We start from the raw sequence: 19,004 nt of genomic DNA, 5'->3' as shown, positions 1-19,004 counted from the left end.
AGGGCTGCTGGGACGGCACCTGTTCTTATACCCCGCCAATCAGGGCGGAGCCACATACCAAATAGCCAATGGTAAGCTGCTAGGCTTACCCAATGGTCTACAGCCTCTCGGGTACTGCAATACCTGATACTACCACATTCAACTTGAATATATTTAGAGACCCCGCCTCCACTCTCTCTCTGGAAGAGAATTCCAAAGAATTAACGGAAAGAAACTCCTTCTGAGCCAATCGGGTGGCAGGACATGGACCTGTGTAATGGGGTATCATCATTGTAAACCTGGGTGTCGAGTGAACTAGTCCTGTGTTGGAGTTGTGTTGATCTGTAATATTAAGTTTGTTCCTTGTTAAATAAATCACCGCGCCCCCTACCCACAAGATGAACACGGCTGAAATTGACGGGGAGAGAAAAGAAAGGGGGGGGGGGTAAAGGGAGGAAAAGAGGAGGAGGGGAAAACCCCATATTGAAAATGGCAATAAAAAGATTTTTGAAAAAAATCTTTTGTGATTTAACACTGTCTCGTCATATTACCTCACACTACAACATTGGGGTTGAGAATAAGTCAGTCCAATCGAAAGGAAGGTCTTCGAATTTTGGAAGCGGGGGCGGGAGGGGGGAAAATAATGGCTGTGTCCCCATCTCTCGGCGAGCGGAACACCTCCGTGCAAAAAATCGGGGCTAAGTGCATTCCCCACTGACGCCCCTTATCTAACACATGCTGCGTTTTATAGCCATGTGCTTTTTGGCGTTGCGAGTGCTGGAAAACACGCGGCTAAACAAAGTCGCTATGGAACTTTATTCCCTTTTAGTTAAATCGCACCCCAAGTCTTTGGATCAATTTTTGAAAAACTATTTCACGGGATGTGAACATCTCTGGTGAGGCCAGCATTTATTGCCCATCCCTAGCTGCCCTTCAGAAGATGGTGGTGAGTTGCCTTCTTGAACCGCTGCAGTTTCTGAGGTGTAGGTACACGTGCAGTGCTGATACAGAGGCAGTTCCAGAATTTTGACCCAGCAACAATGAAGGAACGGTGATATATTTCCAAGCAGGGTGGTGAGTGACTTGGAGGGGAACCTCCAGGTAGTGGGGTTCCTGGGTATCTGCTGCTCCTGTTGGAGATCGTGGGTTTGGAAGGTGCTGCATAAGGAACCTTGGTGAGTTCCTGTAGTGCATCTTGTAGATGGTACACACGGCTGCCACTGTTCGTCAGTGGTGCAGGGATTGAATGTTTGTGGAATGGGAAACAATTGAGCAGGCTGCTTTGTCCTGGATGCTGTTGAACTTCTTCAATGTTGTTGGAGCTGTATTCATCCAGGTAAGTGGAAAGTATTCCATTGCACTCCTGACTTGTGCCTTGTAGATGGTGGACAGGCTTTGGGGGGTCAGGAGGTGAGTTACTTGCCGTAGGATTCCTAGCCTTTGATCTGCTCTGCTAGCCACAGTATTAATGTAGCTAGTCCAATTCAGTTTGTGGTCAATGGTAACTCCCCAGGATGTTGAATTAGTGCAACTAGCAAGAGACAATTCTCAGCCCTCCATTAATATGCAGCACTATAAATTCCATTCAGTCATTAGGTGGCCTGGAGAAACAGTATCAGCTTTTGCAGTCGGGCTCTGTCGTAGTCGGAACATTGTGAATTTGGTTTGTGTCTCGATATGTTATGGGGCCGTTTCGTCTGCAGTATCAATAGCTTGAATATCAGAAGAAGTTGCTGGCAGAAACCAGATTATCCTTGAACAAAGTGGTTCAGTTGGCTCAAGCGACTGAAAGTGCTTAACAAAGCCCTTTTGAACTACAAGGCATGCAAAGCAAGTTAAATTAATTATGGCGAGAAGGCGGTCACTTCAAGTATGTGGAGTGAGGGTGCGGTGGAGCCTGAGAAAAGGAAGAGTAACTGTCAGTCACAGGGTTTAGAAACTTGTTATTGTTGTGGCGGAAACCATCCCCAAGACCGATGCAAATGTGAGGAATTCATTTGCATCAGAAATAATAGAAAAGGCCATATACAAGCCAGATGCAGAGCCTGACAGACTACAACATAGAGTAATTGTTAAGAAAACAGATGGCAGAAATCTAAAGTCCAACTAGTTATAGATACTAGAGAAATAAAGAGAAAAGTATCCAAGATCATTGTCCAAGATCTGAACAGAGACAGAGGTATTATTCAGAAGAATTAAAGGATGTATAAACAAAGTGTTCTGAGTTAAAGAGACAATTGCAGTAATCAGATTTAAAGTGGGACAGCCGCCTTCAAAGGTAAAACAAATGCCTGATTTTTTTAAACACAGTGTGGGAGTCGAGAGTTAAAGCGGTTGTGAGCAGTTTCTCCAGCAGTCAAGAATACGCATTCCTAAAGGGGTTGGTGTGAAATCCTGGACTGGGTTCGCTATTAAAGGTTGAGCGGAAGCTTTGTTTAAAAGTGTCATTTGGAAAACTTGGTCTGAATTTCAGAATGTAAACCACGAAGGGAAATAATTATGAGAGAAGATTTTAAAGTGTTTTCTTTGGAATGGAGTTTGGAAACTCTTAAGTGGCAATCAACTGGAGGATGAATCCACAGACACTAATTTGAGTTCAGAATGGAGTGTGTGTATTTGACTGCAGTCATTTTGTGTGCTTAAAAGGGACTTTGTGTGAATTGAGACCCTTATAGATTATAATGTGTTTTGTAATCCGTGTTAATCCTAAAATCTGTGTGTAACTGTTAAAATAAGGGGTGGGGGGAGAGAGTAAAGACGTATATGTATCATAATCCAATTTCCTCATGCTTAATAGTTTTTTATGGTGTTAAAACTAATTACCAGTCCTGTGTCTGTTCTTCCATGTTTTATAAGAAAAAAAATTAAAGGTATGGTCTTTTGAGCCAGGGTTCCATTCTGGAATCTTCCCACCCGGTGCTGTTCAAATTAACTCCCATATTGTCCATAACACCTGTGTTTTGCGGACTGTCATTAACCTGTCTGGAGATCTTCCACACACAGCCTCCAACCTCCCTTTCTTCCTTGAACAGATGGATATTGTTTGTTCTAGTTCTACTCCGGTCCTTTCCCTCACCTTTTTTTCTGGTACTTTGATGTCTATCAGTTCTTCCGCCCTGAACTGAAAAAAATTATTGTCCTTGCTTGCATTTTTCACCCTTGCCTTGCCTTCATGTCATCTATCTCCTCCCCTGTCTCATTTTAATCTCTTCTTTCTTCCACCCTCTTTCTTTTCCCTTCTTCCTTCTTTCTCTGCTTCGGAACTTGGTTGATGCTGTTATCTCTCTAATTTTTCCCAGTCCTGATGAAATCTCACAGACCTGAAATGCAGTCAACCAGAATTCGTCGCCATCTCAGAGACTTAGTTTGTGAACTTTGTGGACTTATAGACTTTCTGAATTGTTCAGTTCTTCTGTTTGATCGTTTACATGGTTTGTATATAGTGTTCATCTCTTTATTATTGTTGCATACTGTTTTTCTGCACCAGGCATCTTCCCATGTAAATTGCTTAGTTCTCATGTACATAGTCCTGTAAATATGTCTTTCGCACACACGTAGTTAGGGACATTCTCACCATACACTATTTATTGCCACACATGTACATTCTTTTATAAAAGGGGGATGTCATAATGCAGTATATCATGGTGCAGATACACACACATTGATGGACACACAGTGGGACCAATCAACACACACAATACCGCAGCCAATCACCAGTTAGAGCACACGCACTATAAAGACAGGGGGCATCAGAGTTCCCGCTCATTCGAGCTGCAGCTTGCTAGTAGGACAGAGCTCACAGCCTGCAGCACAGACATTCACCATGTGCTGAGTGCATCGACTGGTTAGGACAAAGCAAAGGTCTTTAGTTAAAGCTAGTATCGTGTTAACCCACAGTGAGAGTATGTTAAACAGTTAATGACTCAATAAAATAGTGTTACACTATTTCAAGTGTTGGTGACCTGTATGTGTTCCACGGATCCAGAGCGCCCAACACAACAGTTTGGTTTTCAACCCAAGTTGATTGACTTTCAAATTCTGCTTTTATGGGTTGCAAAAAGTATGGAAATGACTAAAGATGCTGTACAGCGTACATCTATTACTGGCCGACACAGCAACATCACATTTCTAAGCTGCATAAAAGCAAGGCATATTTTGAAACTGAAAGTAATATTGAATCTACCAACTTGAGTGTTTGTATTCAATATCAGCTATTTAACAGTGACGAGTAAATTCATGTTTTTAGACTATTAAACAATCATAGTACATTTCACTGTTAACAGTAAATACAATCAGAAGATGGAGGAACATAGGAACAGGAGTAGGCCATTCGGCCCTTCGGGCCAGCTCTGCCATTCAGCTAGATCATAGCTGATCATTTAACTCGATACCATTTTCCTAAGGGGAAAGGAGATACCATTGTATTTAAGAGAGAAATGAATTTTGATAAGTCGAGAATTAAATAGTGTGATTATATAAATAAAAATTTTCAGATTCTCAGTCAAAGAAGTTGAATAGGGAGTTTTGCTCTGCTCACGATGCCACAGGGGAAATATCCAGTCTCTGGATGTGGTGGAGCAAGGGGTCACAAATTTGGCCTCAGTGCCGCGGGAAGATTGGAAAAACTTGCTCTTTTAACTTTCAGTCATTGGCTTTTCAGAAGATATTGGTGTCGTGTTGGGTGTTCCGATACACAAACGAACCAACACGGTTGTAGATGGTACAACTCTGTTTTATTATTCTGTACAATAATAACTATTAACTTCTGGCTGTGGTTCGTACTTCACCAGCTAACCTGTGGACCCAGTCCTAGCACTATCTTAGTGAGGCACTCAGCACATGGTGTATGTCTGAGTGGCACGCTGTGAGTTCTGTGCTCTGAGCTATCTCCTGGCAGAATGAGCGGGAACTGTGGTGTTCCCTGTTTTATAGTGCGTGTGCTCTCACTGGTGATTGGCTGTGATGTTGTGTGTGTGTTGGTTGGTCCAACTACCTGTCCATCAGGGTGTGTGTGTGATTGCACCATGATATGTTAATGTGGATATCATAACAATTGGGACATAGGTTTGTTGCAAAATCTGCTTGGAAGCATTCCTGAAGGTTTGAAGGGTATGACAGTGATCATGTGACGTCTGCAAATAGTATTTAACCTTCTGAAGATTGTAGCTGAATTTCTCAACAGTTAGCTGCAGTTGTGAAACCGCTGTTCTATGAGCATTTCAGGAGGCTACCTGTGTGCTGGTGAAGGTTGGGGAGCGTTTTGCAGGTAGAAAACCTCTGTTGGAGGACAGTAACTAATGTTAATTCCCTTAAGCTGCATTAATAACTAATACTGATAACACTCATGTTCCCTTATAGCCAATAACTCAATGATCATCTGTATATAACTATAATCTGTTGATATTCACCCTGTAACTAATGGCAGAGTCTCCTTGCAAAGGATGGTGCAAGGCTCCCCATTTGATCCCACTGATAATAGGCCGAGTCTCATTCTCTTTGGACTCTGGGTTGAGCTCCACTTCTGTGTGATGATGACAACTCTTGAAGTACAATCTGAGTTGGAGCCAATCTCTCATGACTCCACCAAATCCAGTGTCACACATCAAAGGTGGCTGACATAGACCAACCCGAACCAATCTGCAAGATCATAAAAAGGGCTGCAGGCTTCCCAAAAGCTACATCATCCTCCGCATCAACATTTCTAAACATCTCCCTGGGCCTGGACTCGATAAAGGAGAGTTCCCATAGAATGATAAAAATTGTAACATGAAAGGAGGCGATTTGGCTCTGTGCGCTATCGCTCCTAACCCCAGATTCTTTTGCATTCCGGTTTTCAAATATTTATCCCATTCCCCTTCATGTTATTTTCTAATTTTCTACCTCAATTTTTTGTGATTAAACTCCTTATCCTAGCTCCCGGCTGTAGATAATTTCTCCTTTTTTTTCCTCTTGTTTTTTTTCCGTGAGAACCCTTGGTCTCTGGCCCTTTGATTTACACTTGGCTAACAGTGGAAATAATATTTTGGTGTGGCTCCGCCATCATTGACGATGGGGATATTTGTGGAGCCTCCTCCTCCAGTGAGTTGTTTAATTGTCCATCATCATTCACGGCTGGATGTGACAGGACTGCAGAGCTTAGATCTGAAGCGTTAGTTGTGGAATTGCTGAGCTCTATCTATCACTTGCTGCTTATGCTGTTTTGCACACAAGTAGTCCTGTGTTGTACCTTCACCAGGTTGGCACTTTGTTTTTAGGTATGCTAGATGTTACTCCTGGCATGCTCTCCTGCACTCTTCACTGAACGAGGGTTGATCCCTTGTCTTGGTGGTAATGGTAGAGTGGGGGAAATGCCGGGCCATGAGGTTGCAGATTGTGGTTGAATACAATTCTGCTGCTGCTGATGGCCCTCAGCACCTCATGGCTGCCCAGTCTTGAGTTGCTAGATCTATTCAAAGTCTATCCCATTTAGCACGCTGGTAGTACCACACAACACGATGGAGGGTATCCTCAATATGAAGACAGGGCATTGTCTCCACAAGGACTGTGCGGCGGTCACTTCTACCGATACTGTCAGGTTAATCCACCTGGCAATGAGATGATGATGTATTCATATATTAGAAGCTTGTTACTGGATGATGGCTGGAAACGGGAAGAAGTGTCTTCATGGATGAGAATATTAGGGGAAAATTAAAAAGTGCATTTGAAGTGCAGTAATTCTTTGTCATACTGAATTTTGTGTGTGTAAAACCACTAGAAAGCAGTTTGTCAAGAAAAAAATGCCAAGCAGGAAGTGAATAAAAATAGAATTTCCTTTCTCCGAAAACTGCTCCAGAAATTGTTGAGACTTGCTTTTTGTGCAGATACTATATCACCATTCATTCACTGTCACCAGATCAAAATCCCTGGAACTTCCTTCATAACAACACTGTGTTTGTGCATCTACACCACATGGACTTCAGTGCTTCACGAAGGTGGCTCACTACCACCTGCTCAAGGGCAATTAGGGATGGGCAATGATGACCTCGCCCTTGACATTCGCACCCCGTGAAAGATTATAAAAATAAATATAAAGTGCATTGGGATCATGAACATGATAAGAGTTAATTCTATTCACTTTAACTCTGGCTATGCTAAAGTGAGTGTTACACAGCAGCAGTATATACAGATAAAATACTGTTTATAACTTCTGAACCGAGACCGTTAAATGGGCACTGGAATGAAATACTGTGCTAAAAGCCCTTGCATTTGTATAGCGCAGTTAACACAAAAGAAACACATAGAGGGCACTTCACCAAAGTGGATGCAAACTGTTGAGGTTAAAATGTTAAGCGGATTGACTAAAAAACTTGATCAAAAAGGGTAGGTTTACAGAGGACCTTGAAGGTGGACAAGGAGGTAGAGAGGCAGAAAGATTCAGGCAGGGAATGCTAGAATGAAAAGATTAGGTGGCTGAAGGCACAACAACCAATGGTGAAGTGAAGAAAGTAGGAGATGGGGAAAAGGTTTAAAGTTGTTCTGTGCACGATCGGAGTGCACGACCAGGGACGCTGAATAGAGTGTTGGCAGGGTCGAGGCATGGAATCCATGGAAATTACACTAGGTTTCTGACGTGGGGGCTAAGATATTACCTTTAGTCTTCTCGCTATTTTTAAGTGGAAGAAATTGTGGCTCATCCAGGACTAGATGTTGGACTGAAAACACCAGCAGTCGAGAAGGTGTGAGAAGCAGTGGACAGATAGAGTTGGGTGTTCTTTTGTGCGCTTTTGTGAAAGATCCCTATCTTTGGAAGATTTTTGACACTGTAGATGAAAGAAGGAAGGGGCCAAAAACTGATGCTTGAGTTACCTTAGGATTAACAGTGGAAGCAGCGAGAGATGCTTTTGCAGGGTGACGAGATCGATAAGAGTGGAACCAGACAAGGGCAGTCCCATAGTTAATGTGAATGACCATGTCAAAGACTGCAGAGAGGTCAACCACAGACTGTGTAATTTGTTACTTTGATTCAAGCCGTTTCAGTGCCGTGACTTGGAGGGAAGCCAAACTGGAGTGGTTCGGATGTGGAATTACAGGAAAGGTGAACATTGACATGGGTTCAGGAGGTGATAGCATGTTCAGGAACATTCGAGAGGAAAAGGAGGTTAGAAAACGGTTGGTAGTTTGCAGGGATAGAGGATTGGAGGTCTTTTCTTTTGGAAAAGGGGCAGATGACAGCTTTCTAAGAGACTGGGGCAGTATCCGAGGAGGGAAACCTTTACTCTGTCAGTTAGCATGTGGACGAGGAAAGGACAAGGGAGGGAAGGTGGTCAGTAATTTAGTGTGAGATGGCTTGAGAATCTAGGTGATGGGTGTCATCAATAAGATGAGCTCGGAAAGGATATGAGGGGAGATGGGAGATAAACCTGCGTAAAATGCCAGTTCCAGTGGAGCTTTTTTTAAAAAAAAAAAGACATTTTCAGAAAGAAATTCAATAACATACAGAATAGTCAACAAATGTATACAAAGATATCCCCACGACTGTCCCACCTATCCAGATTTACCCAGAAGCCTCCTCTTCCAACTCTTTCCCCCCCGCCCCCGCCCCCCCCCCGCCCCATCTTCCATAAAGTCCCTTTCTTTAGTGAACACTGATGCAAAGTATTAATTTAGTAGATTGCCCATTTCCTCAACACATAGATTCCTCCCACTGTCCCCAAGTGGTCCAATCATTTCCCTGGCCACCCTCTTGCTTTTTATATATGAATAAAAAGCTTTGGGATTCACCTTAATCCTACTTGCCAAGGACTTTTCATGACCCCTCCTAATTTCCCGCTTAAATACCTTCCTACTTTCTTTATACTCCTCGAGAGTTTCGACTGATCCCACCCTTCTAGGCCGTACAAAAGTCTCCTTTTTCTCTTTGATGAAGTTCACAATATCTCTCGTTATCCAAGGCTCCCTAAACTTCCCATACTTATCCTTCATTCTCTCAGGAATCTGACTTTTCTGAATCCTAATCAACTGTCGCTTGAAAAACTCCCAAGTGTCCGATGTTGATTCGTTGGTTCGATCAAGGATTAAAATACCATAATACAGAGGAACAAGTTACCCTGTTATAATTTGCAACACAAAGTGACTTTGAAGAGTTAAGAAAAATCATGTTTCCTGTTATATAATTAATGTTTAAAAAGAAAATGAAGGTTCTGTGGAGAGAGAAGGAAGCTAATGTTTCGAGTCCGGACAGCGAGAACTGGAAATAGGATGAGATTTATACTGTTGTGGTCAGGGCTTGAGCGGTGGGATTGGATAGAGGGCCAGCAATAGGTAGAGATTGACAAAGATGTTGTGGACAAAAATACAAAGGGAATGTAAGTGGGGGTGATCAAGGCTAAGGAGGGTGCTGACAGTGACATATTAAGAGATCAGAATGTGCTAATGGTAGATCACAGGTAAGCAATGTATCAAAGGAAAACCTGGAACAGGGAACAGATGGTTCAAGTGGGGTGGGGTGGGGGTAGGGAAGACAATGGTTAGGGGAAAACTGATAGAAGAAATTAAAATAAATGATAGAGATAAAGATAGGGTGAATGTGGAGAGTGTTCACAGTCTGAAGTTGTTGAACTCCGTGTTAAGTCTGGAAGGTTGTAACGTGCCTAATCGGAAGATGAGGTTCTGGTCCTCCAGTTTGTGCTGGTCTTCACTGGAACATTGCAGCAGGTTAAGGACGAACACATGAACATGAGAGCAGGATGGTGAATTGAAATGACAAGTGACTGGAAGGTTTGGGTCTTGCTTGCGGATGAACCAAAGGTGTTCTGCAAAGCGAGTCTGCGTTTAGATTCTCCAGTGTAGGCATTGGGAACAGCGAATGCCATAAACCAGATGAAGGAGGTGCATGTGAAGCATTGCCTCACCTGAAAAGGGTGTGTAGGCCCTTTGATGGTGAGCAGGGAGGAGGTAAAGGAGCCCAGGTGTTACACCTTCCGTGATTGCATGGGAAGATGCTGTGGAAAGAGGGCGAGGTGCTGGGGGTGGAGGAGTGGACCAGGGTATGAGGCAGCGCTTGAGGTGAACTCTTTCTTCCATCTTCTCCCCATTTTTTATTTCTATCATTTATTTTCAATTCTTCCATTGATCTGTTTTTCCCTCACCACTGTTTCCCCCCCCCCCCTCCTCCCACCCCACTTGGACCATCTGTTCTCTGTTGTCCTTTGGCATATTGTTTACCTCTGTTCTGCAATTAACACATTCTCTTAATCTCTTAATGTGTTACAATTTTCTTTGTTATCACCACTATTTACATTCTCTTTGTCTTTTTGTCCACAACATCTTCATCAATTTCCACCTGTCGCTGTCCCTCTGTCCTGCCCCACTACTCCATCCCGCCACTCCACTCCCGCCTCCCACAATAATATAAATCTCATCCTATTCCCAGTTCTCTCTAGCTTTGACAAACAGACATGCAGACTCAAAATATTAGCTCTCTCCACAGATGCTGTCAGAGCTACTGAGATTGCCCAGCATTTTCTGCTTTTGTGTCAGATTCCAGCATCTGCAATAATTTGCTTTTATCCTTGTGGTAATGAGTCTATACCAGCTGACGTGCAAGTCAGTTTTGGTGGGCTGGGGGGCATGTTGGGTTATAAAACATTTTAAATGCAGGGTTTTACAAATAAAAAAGGTTTGCAATTTCAGTTTGTGTCCTTGACACTGTGATCTAAATCGATTGGAGAACAAGTTTTAACAGGTCACTATGGAATTTTATTTGCCAGGATTACCAGGTAATTTTAAACCCCATTCAGTTGATCCAGCCGCACTTCTCAGCATTACTTTTCTTTATTTGATGTCAGATTTTGAAGGATGGAAAGAGAATGGTTTTCTAGGTAGTGAGAATTCAGAAGAAGGCAAAATTTGACAGAAGACAGTAACAATTGCTGAAAAAACAGAAGACTAGTGAGAATGTAGAATGCACTGTGCCCAGAAGGCCATTCATGCAGAATCAAGTAGAGTTTAAAATAAGTGTGGAATTTGAGATTAAGGGTTATGAAGAATAGGTGGGGAATTGGGATCAAATAAAGGAAAACACTACCATGACCAACACAGTGGGGAGCAGACTCAAAAGGCTGATTGGATAATGCATCAATCCTGGTGATAAATTAACTAATTTACATCTTTAATCTTCTAGGTTTTATGTGCAAAATGATGCTGTTTGCCCGTGACACCATGAGGAGGAGTAAGAAATAACCACTTCTGACCACGCTATGAAGTTCCGCATCTGATGATTTTCAAGTTGGTTATGAAATCCAGCGGCTGTATCAAGCTTATGTTGGGGATGGGAGGGAAAAACTGATGTGAATTGTAATTTGTGGAGATTGGAATGAAAGTGAAATCGCCATAATGCTGTCATCCAGTGAAGCTAGTGGTGATATCGCAGACTGGCTGATCAGCATTCATCTGGAGCAATACGCGGATCATTTCAAACAATCTGGTTACTTCACTGTAGGGGACTGCAAACACTTGAACAATGAAATTCTTCTTCACATTGGGATTGTTCCAACAGGACATCGTAAAAGAATACTGAAACATTTGAGCTCTGTGTTTCCGGAAGCAGATGTGTCGATTGTATCTAAAAGCCCTGAGAAATTATTATTAGAGAGTGATAATCAGGGCTTCGCTTTACATAATCTGACCAAAATTAGTGATCGAAAAGTTGAGGAAACTGAAAAAAGCATACCTGTGTCAAAGCTGAGAACCATGTTTGCTAAGGGTGGCTTAACTTCAGACTGTGCTGACCCAGTAAACATTGATGGATGCATTAACTCAAAAAACAAAATTCCAACTCCTCCAATGCAGGGGTTTGAAGTACAGCAGAAATTTCCAGTTGGTAAAAACCTGAAAGGTGCATTTGAGCCGGATGATCCCAGCTTTAATTCATGTGACCCATATGATGATGTGGGCAACAGACCACCTCTTCCACCACGGGTTCATCATGGTACGCCACCATTCAAATTCACTGCAGAAAGTATGTTGTTGCCTTATGATTCTGTTGATTCCTCAAACATTTCCATCACAAACGAGCAGGCCACATTGGTGGAAATGCAAAGTTTAACCAGCACTCCACCAGACTTGCCGCTCTTTGAATTTCAAGGCAAAATGGTGCTGAATGATTTGTATGATGGATGGCTGGACAGCTCAGAGCAGGTTACTTCATGTCCTCTGAAAGCATCTGATCTCCGAAACAGACCAGTGCCACAACGTCCTGGCCCGTATGCAGCACATGGAGTTACACTACATTGTACAGAGAACAGGTAAAGTTGCATGCTCTGCTTCATCATCATACACTTGGTGTCAAAGAATTGACTCTTTCAATGGTAAAGATCCAATTCTGTCTTTACTGAAAGTGAAGACCGAACGCAGCTGCAATTGAAAGATTATATGTGTTCATGCGGCAAATCATCATAGATTTGTCATTATTAATCAGCGTGGAGGGACTGGTAGAGGAGTATGAGCTGCCCAGCAGAAATGGCTTCCTGTACTTACAGGTGCGGGACTATGTGAGGAAAAAGGTGCCGTCCTTTCGTGACCTGCCACTAGTGGGACTGCAGGGCAAGTTGGTGTTGACGACTTGTGTTAGTGAGGGCAGGGTGACAGAGATCTGCAATTAATTAATCAACTGGGAGGGCGCCCTGATAAACAGAAGTGGGAGGAAGAGCTGGGGAGCGTGTTGGAGGCTGTGTTATGGGAGGAGGTTTTGAGGAGGCTGAACACATCCTCTTCTCGCGTTAGGTTTAGCATCATTCAATTTAAAGTAGTCCACAGGGCATATATGACGGTTGCCAGAATGAGCAAGTTTTTGAGGGGATGGAGGATAGGTGTGGGCAGTGCGTTGGGGGGGGGGGCGTGAATCATGTCAACATGTATTGGGCCAGTCCGAAGCTGGAGGGGTTCTGGCAGGGGTTCGCTGGCATGATGTCTGAGGTACTGAGGGTCAAGGTGGTCCTGAGTCCAGAAGTGGCAATTTATGGAGTTTTGAAAGACCCAGGAGTCCAGGGGAGCGAGAGAGGCCGGCGTTTTGGCCTTTGCCTCTCTAGCACGGAGAGAAATTCCTATTGGAAGGGAGGGACTCGGGGCCGCCGAAACCGGGGGGGGGGCGGTGGAGCAACCTCGCGGAATTCGTTAGGTTTGGGAAAAAAATCAAGTTTGCCTTGAGAGGAACTCGAATGGTTTGCCCGGAGATGTAAACCTTTTATCAACTTCTTCAAGGATAGTTAAGAAATCATCAGGGGGAGGGTGGGGGAGCGAGGGGGGCAGCGTGGGTGCAGGGGAACGGCAGGGAGGGTGGGGTGCAGGGTGTTGGTTATTTATTTGTTTGTTATGTGATTTCCTGTAAAATTCTCTTTTTGGTTTTGTTTGTGTGTGTGTGTATATATATATATATATATATATATATATATATATAAATAAATGCCTTAATAAAAACATTAAAAAAAAAACAAACACCTTTCATGTACGTTGACAAAGTTGGATGTAGAATTGATTTTAAGCAGGTACAGATCAAGGCAGTGTAAAGGGGAAATGGGAGGAGAGAGCAAAGAGGGAGGTATGCGATGGGATGGAAAACAAGAGATTAAATGGCTAGAGTTGAGCGTGCCAGGCAAAAGGAAATGGTAATGAAATAAATAAAGAAACAAAAGATGGGCGTGGATAAGATGTAAATGGAAATAGCAGAAGTATTACAAACAGCTGCTGTATGAAAAATTGGGACAGTAATTATCAACAGAATACAAGATTTTGGGCTCAACACCTAATTGAAAGATGAGGTGCTGTTTATTCAGCTTCTGTTGCACTTTAGTGGCTCAGTGTAGAAGGCAGAGACAGAGGGTGGGATTTTCCCAGCCCCGCCCCGGGCCGGAGAATCCCTGCAATCGCGCTACGCCGACCCGATGCCGGCACGCAATTCTCCGCGGAGCGGAGAATCAGCACCATTGGCTTTGGCGCGGCTCTGGTTGCGGGTCGCTCTACGTGGCCGGTCCGCCGATTCACCGACCCGGATGGGCCGAGCGGACACTCTAAAAAGGCAGAGTCCCGCCGCCGCCGTCCACACCTGGTCGCAGCCGGCGGGAGCTCTGCGTGCAGGGTTGGGGGGCGGCCTGTGGGGGGTGGAGGGGGCTCCGACCCCGATGGGGGCGGGGGGGGGGGGGGGGGGGCTCCGATGGGGCCTGGCCCGCGATTGGGGCCCACCGATTGGCGGGCCGGCCTCTCGCTCCCCGGGCCTATTTTCTTAGCTCCGGCCCCTGAACTCCCGCGGGGATGGGAACCGTGCAGGAAGTTAGAAGGTCGTAAAACAGGGACATACACTTTCCCCCTTACTGCCTTTTGTTTAAGGCAGAGAAACCATAGTCAAAAATCAAAAAGGGCGACAGTTCAAGGTACAGTGACTGAGGGGAGCTCAGTGAATAGGACCAGGAATACTAAAAGGAATAAAACGGGAAGTGAAAATATTAATGGTCAGCGACGCGGCAGGTTGTTACATGAAGATATGGGTTCAACGACAAGGAAAATTAGGAGAAAAGTTAAGAGGAAATATAACTTAGGAGAGGTTACTGATCGAGGTGTTAAGATTCAGAACAGAGGTAAAAAAGCCAACATAAGTGTACTTTACATGAATGCTCGTAGTATTCGGAATAAGGTAAATGAATTGATGGCGCAAATCATTGTGAGTGACTATGATTTAGTGGTCATTACTTAAACATGGTTAAAGGATGGTCACGACTGGGAGTTAAATATCCGAGGGTATCAAACTATTCGGAAGGACAGAGTGGATGGTAAGGGAGGTGGTGTAGCTCTGTTATTTAAGGATGACATCCGGGCAACAGTAAGGGATGACATCGGTGCTATGGAGGATAAGGTTGAATCCATTTGGGTGGAAATCAGGAATAGTAAGGCGAAAAACTCACTGATAGGAGTAGTCTATAGGCCACCAAATAGTAATATTATGGTGGGGCAGGCAATAAACAAAGAAATAACTGATGCATGTCGAAATGGTACAGCAGTTATCATGGGGGATTTTAATCTACATGTCGATTGGTTTAACCAGGTCGGTCAAGGCAGCCTTGAGGAGGAGTTTATAGAATGTACCCGCGATAGTTTCCTAGAACAGTATGTAATGGAACCTACGAGGGAACAAGCGGTCCTAGATCTGGTCCTGTGTAATGGGACAGGATTGACTCAGGATCTCATAGTTAGGGATCCTCTCGGAAGGAGCGATCACAATATGGTGGAATTTAAAATACAGATGGAGGGTGAGAAGGTAAAATCAAGCACTAGTGTTTTGTGCTTAAACAAAGGAGATTACAATGGGATGAGAGAAGAACTAGCTAAGGTAGACTGGGAGCAAAGACTTTATGGTGAAACAGTTGAGGAACAGTGGAGAACCTTCCAAGTGATTTTTCACAGTGCTCAGCAAAGGTTTATACCAACAAAAAGGAAGGACGGTAAAAAGAGGGAAAATCGACCATGGATATCGAAGGAAATAAGGAAGAGTATCAAATTGAAGGAAAAAACATACAAAGTAGCAAAGATCAGTGGGAGACTAGAGGACTGGGAAATCTTTAGGGGGCAACAGAAAGCTACTAAAAAAGCTATAAAGAAGAGTAAGATAGATTATGAGAGTAAACTTGTTCAGAATATAAAAACAGATAGTAAATGTTTCGACAAATATGTAAAACAAAAATGAGTGGCTAAGGTAAATATTGGTTTTTTAGAGGATGAGAAGGGAGATTTAATAATGGGAGATGAGGAAATGGCTGAGGAACTGAACAGGTTTTTTGGGTCGGTCTTCACAGTGGAAGACACAAATAACATGCCAGTGACTGATGGAAATGAGGCTATGACAGGTGAGGACCTTGAGAGGATTGTTATCACCAAGGAGGTAGTGATGGGCAAGCTAATGGGGCTAAAGATAGACAAGTCTCCTGGACCTGATGGAATGCATCCCAGAGTGCTAAAAGAGATGGCTAGGGAAATTGCAAATGCACTAGTGATAATTTACCAAAATTCACTAGACTCTGGGGTGGTCCCCAGGCGGATTGGAAATTAGCAAATGTGACACCACTGTTTAAAAAAGGAGGCAGGCAGAAAGCGGGTAATTATAGGCCAGTGAGCTTAACTTCGGTAGTAGGGAAGATGCTGGAATCTATCATCAAGGAAGAAATAGCGAGGCATCTGGATGGAAATTGTCCCATTGGGCAGACGCAGCATGGGTTCATAAAGGGCAGATCGTGCCTAACTAATTTAGTGGAATTTTTTGAGGACATTAACAGTGCGGTAGATAACGGGGAGCCAATGGATGTGGTATATCTGGATTTCCATACAGCCTTTGACAAGGTGCCACACAAAAGGTTACTGCATAAGATAAAGATGCATGGCATTAAGGAGAAAGTAGTAGCATGGATAGAGGATTGGTTAATTAATAGAAAGCAAAGAGTGGGGATTAATGGGTGTTTCTCTGGTTGGCAATCAGTAGCTAGTGGTGTCCTTCAGGGATCAGTGTTGGGCCCACAACTGTTCACAATTTACATAGATGATTTGGAGTTGGGGACCAAGGGCAATGTGTCCAAGTTTGCAGACGACACAAAGATAAGTGGTAAAGCAAAAAGTGCAGAGGATACTGGAAGTCTGCAGAGGGATTTGGATAGGCTAAGTGAATGGGCTAGGGTCTGGCAGATGGAATACAATGTTGACAAATGTGAGGTTATCCATTTTGGTAGGAATAACAGCAAAAGGGATTATTATTTAAATGATAAAATATTAAAACATGCTGCTGTGCAGAGAGACCTGGGTGTGCTAGTGCATGAGTCGCAAAAAGTTGGTTTACAGGTGCAACAGGTGATTAAGAAGGCAAATGAAATTTTGTCCTTCATTGCTCGAGGGATGGAGTTTAAGACTAGGGAGGTTCTGCTGCAGTTGTATAAGGTGTTAGTGAGGCCACACCTGGAGTATTGTGTTCAGTTTTGGTCTCCTTACTTGAGAAAGGACGTACTGGCACTGGAGAGTGTGCAGAGGAGATTCACTAGGTTAATCCCAGAGCTGAAGGGGTTGGATTACGAGGAGAGGCCGAGAAGACTGGGACTGTACTCGTTGGAATTTAGAAGGATGAGGGGGGACCTTATAGAAACATATAAGATTATGAAGGGAATAGATAGGATAGATGCGGGCAGGTTGTTTCCACTGGCGGGTGAAAGCAGAACTAGGGGGCATAGCCTCAAAATAAGGGGAAGTAGATTTAGGACTGAGTTTAGGAGGAACTTCCTCACCCAAAAGATTGTGAATCTAGGGAATTCCTTGCCCAGTGAAGCAGTAGAGGCTCCTTCGTTAAATGTTTTTAAGATAAAGATAGATAGTTTTTTGAAGAATAAAGGGATTAAGGGTTATGGTGTTCGGGCCGGAAAGTGGAGCTGAGTCCACAAAAGATCAGCCATGATCTCATTGAATGGCGGAGCAGGCTCGAGGGGCCAGATGGCCTACTCCTGATCCTAGTTCTTATGTTCTTATGTTGCGTCGGGACCGGCACGTTGAGGGCGGCCACAGCGTGAACTGCTCTAGCGCTGCGCTGTCCCCCTGTAGGGACCAGACTCGGTACTCCCAGTGGCCCGTTCACGCCGTCGTGAAATGTGACGCCGTTTCCGACGGCGTGGACACTCTGCCACCGAATGCGAGAATCCCGCCCAGAGAGTCGGAGTGGAACTGGGCTTAAGAATTAATATGACCGAGGACCAAAAATCCGGGGTCATTCTTGTGAACTGAACAGAGGTGGTCTGCAACGTAACCACCAAATCTTCTTGTGTCATCCCAGTGTAGAGGAGAATGAATGAGCTGTGAATGCAGTGTACTAAATTTGAAGATGGACAAGCAAATCACTATGCCACCTGGACGGAGTTTTAGAGCATTGGATGGGAGAAGGTAAAAAGAATAGGTGCTGAATCTGCTGTGCTTTTATAGGAAGGTCCGTGAGGAGGAGAGGTAATGCTGCAGGTGATTAAGGAGTGGAATACGGTATCTTGGAGGAAACGGTCCCTTTTGCTGTTACGTGGTAGCATCAAGGTGATGAGAAAACAGAGAATGATCCATGGAATGTGAACGCTGGTGGGAGTGGAAGGGGAACCCTAATGGGCAGCATGGTAGCACAGTGTGGCTAGCACTGTGGCTTCACAGCGCCAGGGTCACAGTTTCGATTCCTGGCTTGGATCACTGTGCAGAGTCTGCAGGTTCTCTCCGTGTCTGCGTGGGTTTCCTCCGGGTGCTCCGGTTTCCTCCCACTAGTCACGAAAGACGTGCTTGTTAGGTAATTTGGACATTCTGAATTCTCTCTCTGTGTATCCGAACAGGCGCCGTAATGTGGCGACTAGGGGCTTTTCATAGTATCTTCATTGCAATGTAAGCCTACTTCTGCCAATAAAGATAATTAATTCATTAATAATGTGTTCTGGGAGGGAGAGGAAAGGAAAGAGTAGATCTGTGAGAAATGGAATGCCAATTTTGGGGGACCCTGTCAACCATGTTGAAGGGAAATCATTGTATGAGGATGAAGAAAGACAGATTGGAAGTACTCATGTAGAACTGGGCATTGTCAAGATAAATGCAACAGAGATGGAGAAGCTGAGAAAAAGGAACAGAATCCTCACAGGAAGCAGAAGGGTAAGAAGTGTAATCTTTATTAGCGTCACAAGTAGGCTTACATTAACACTGAAATGAAGTTACTAATTCCTACTAGACTTTAGATAGTTTTCTCTGGTCCGATTGTCGACTTTCTCTGCAGATTCACATCATTTCAGGTTAATAGCAAAGGATGTACAGACACTTTCTGTTTTCAGAACAATAAAGTAATCCTTTCACTTCTTCATCAAGCAGGAGAAAGAGTTCCTTTCACTTCCGAGGTCTAAACATTTCTGCCCGGTGTTCTCCGAAAGCATCACACAGGAACCAATCACTGACCGTTGTCAGGCAGAACAATATTCCTGGGCAGTTAACCAATCGAACTGAGTCTCTCC

At 44.0% G+C, this 19,004-nt stretch overlaps 1 protein-coding gene across 4 annotated transcripts in view; it reads left to right on the top strand.

Annotated features, from left to right (window-relative positions):
- Positions 1 to 19,004, top strand: part of arap2 (ArfGAP with RhoGAP domain, ankyrin repeat and PH domain 2) — a 604,005-nt gene that overhangs the window by 56,429 nt on the left and 528,572 nt on the right. For 2 of the 4 annotated variants that reach the window (XM_072496547.1, XM_072496546.1), the window contains exon 2: positions 11,141 to 12,263. The exons of the other annotated variants lie outside the window; for them this stretch is intronic. In XM_072496547.1, coding sequence (XP_072352648.1) covers positions 11,353 to 12,263 — 911 coding nt within the window. In that variant the 5' untranslated portion in view covers positions 11,141 to 11,352. The remainder of the gene's footprint in view (positions 1 to 11,140; positions 12,264 to 19,004) is intronic. 4 annotated transcript variants of the gene reach the window in all.

Source organism: Scyliorhinus torazame, chromosome 3, assembly GCF_047496885.1.
Source record: "Scyliorhinus torazame isolate Kashiwa2021f chromosome 3, sScyTor2.1, whole genome shotgun sequence".
Taxonomy (NCBI): domain Eukaryota; kingdom Metazoa; phylum Chordata; class Chondrichthyes; order Carcharhiniformes; family Scyliorhinidae; genus Scyliorhinus; species Scyliorhinus torazame.
This window is presented reverse-complemented; position numbering and strand designations above follow the sequence as displayed.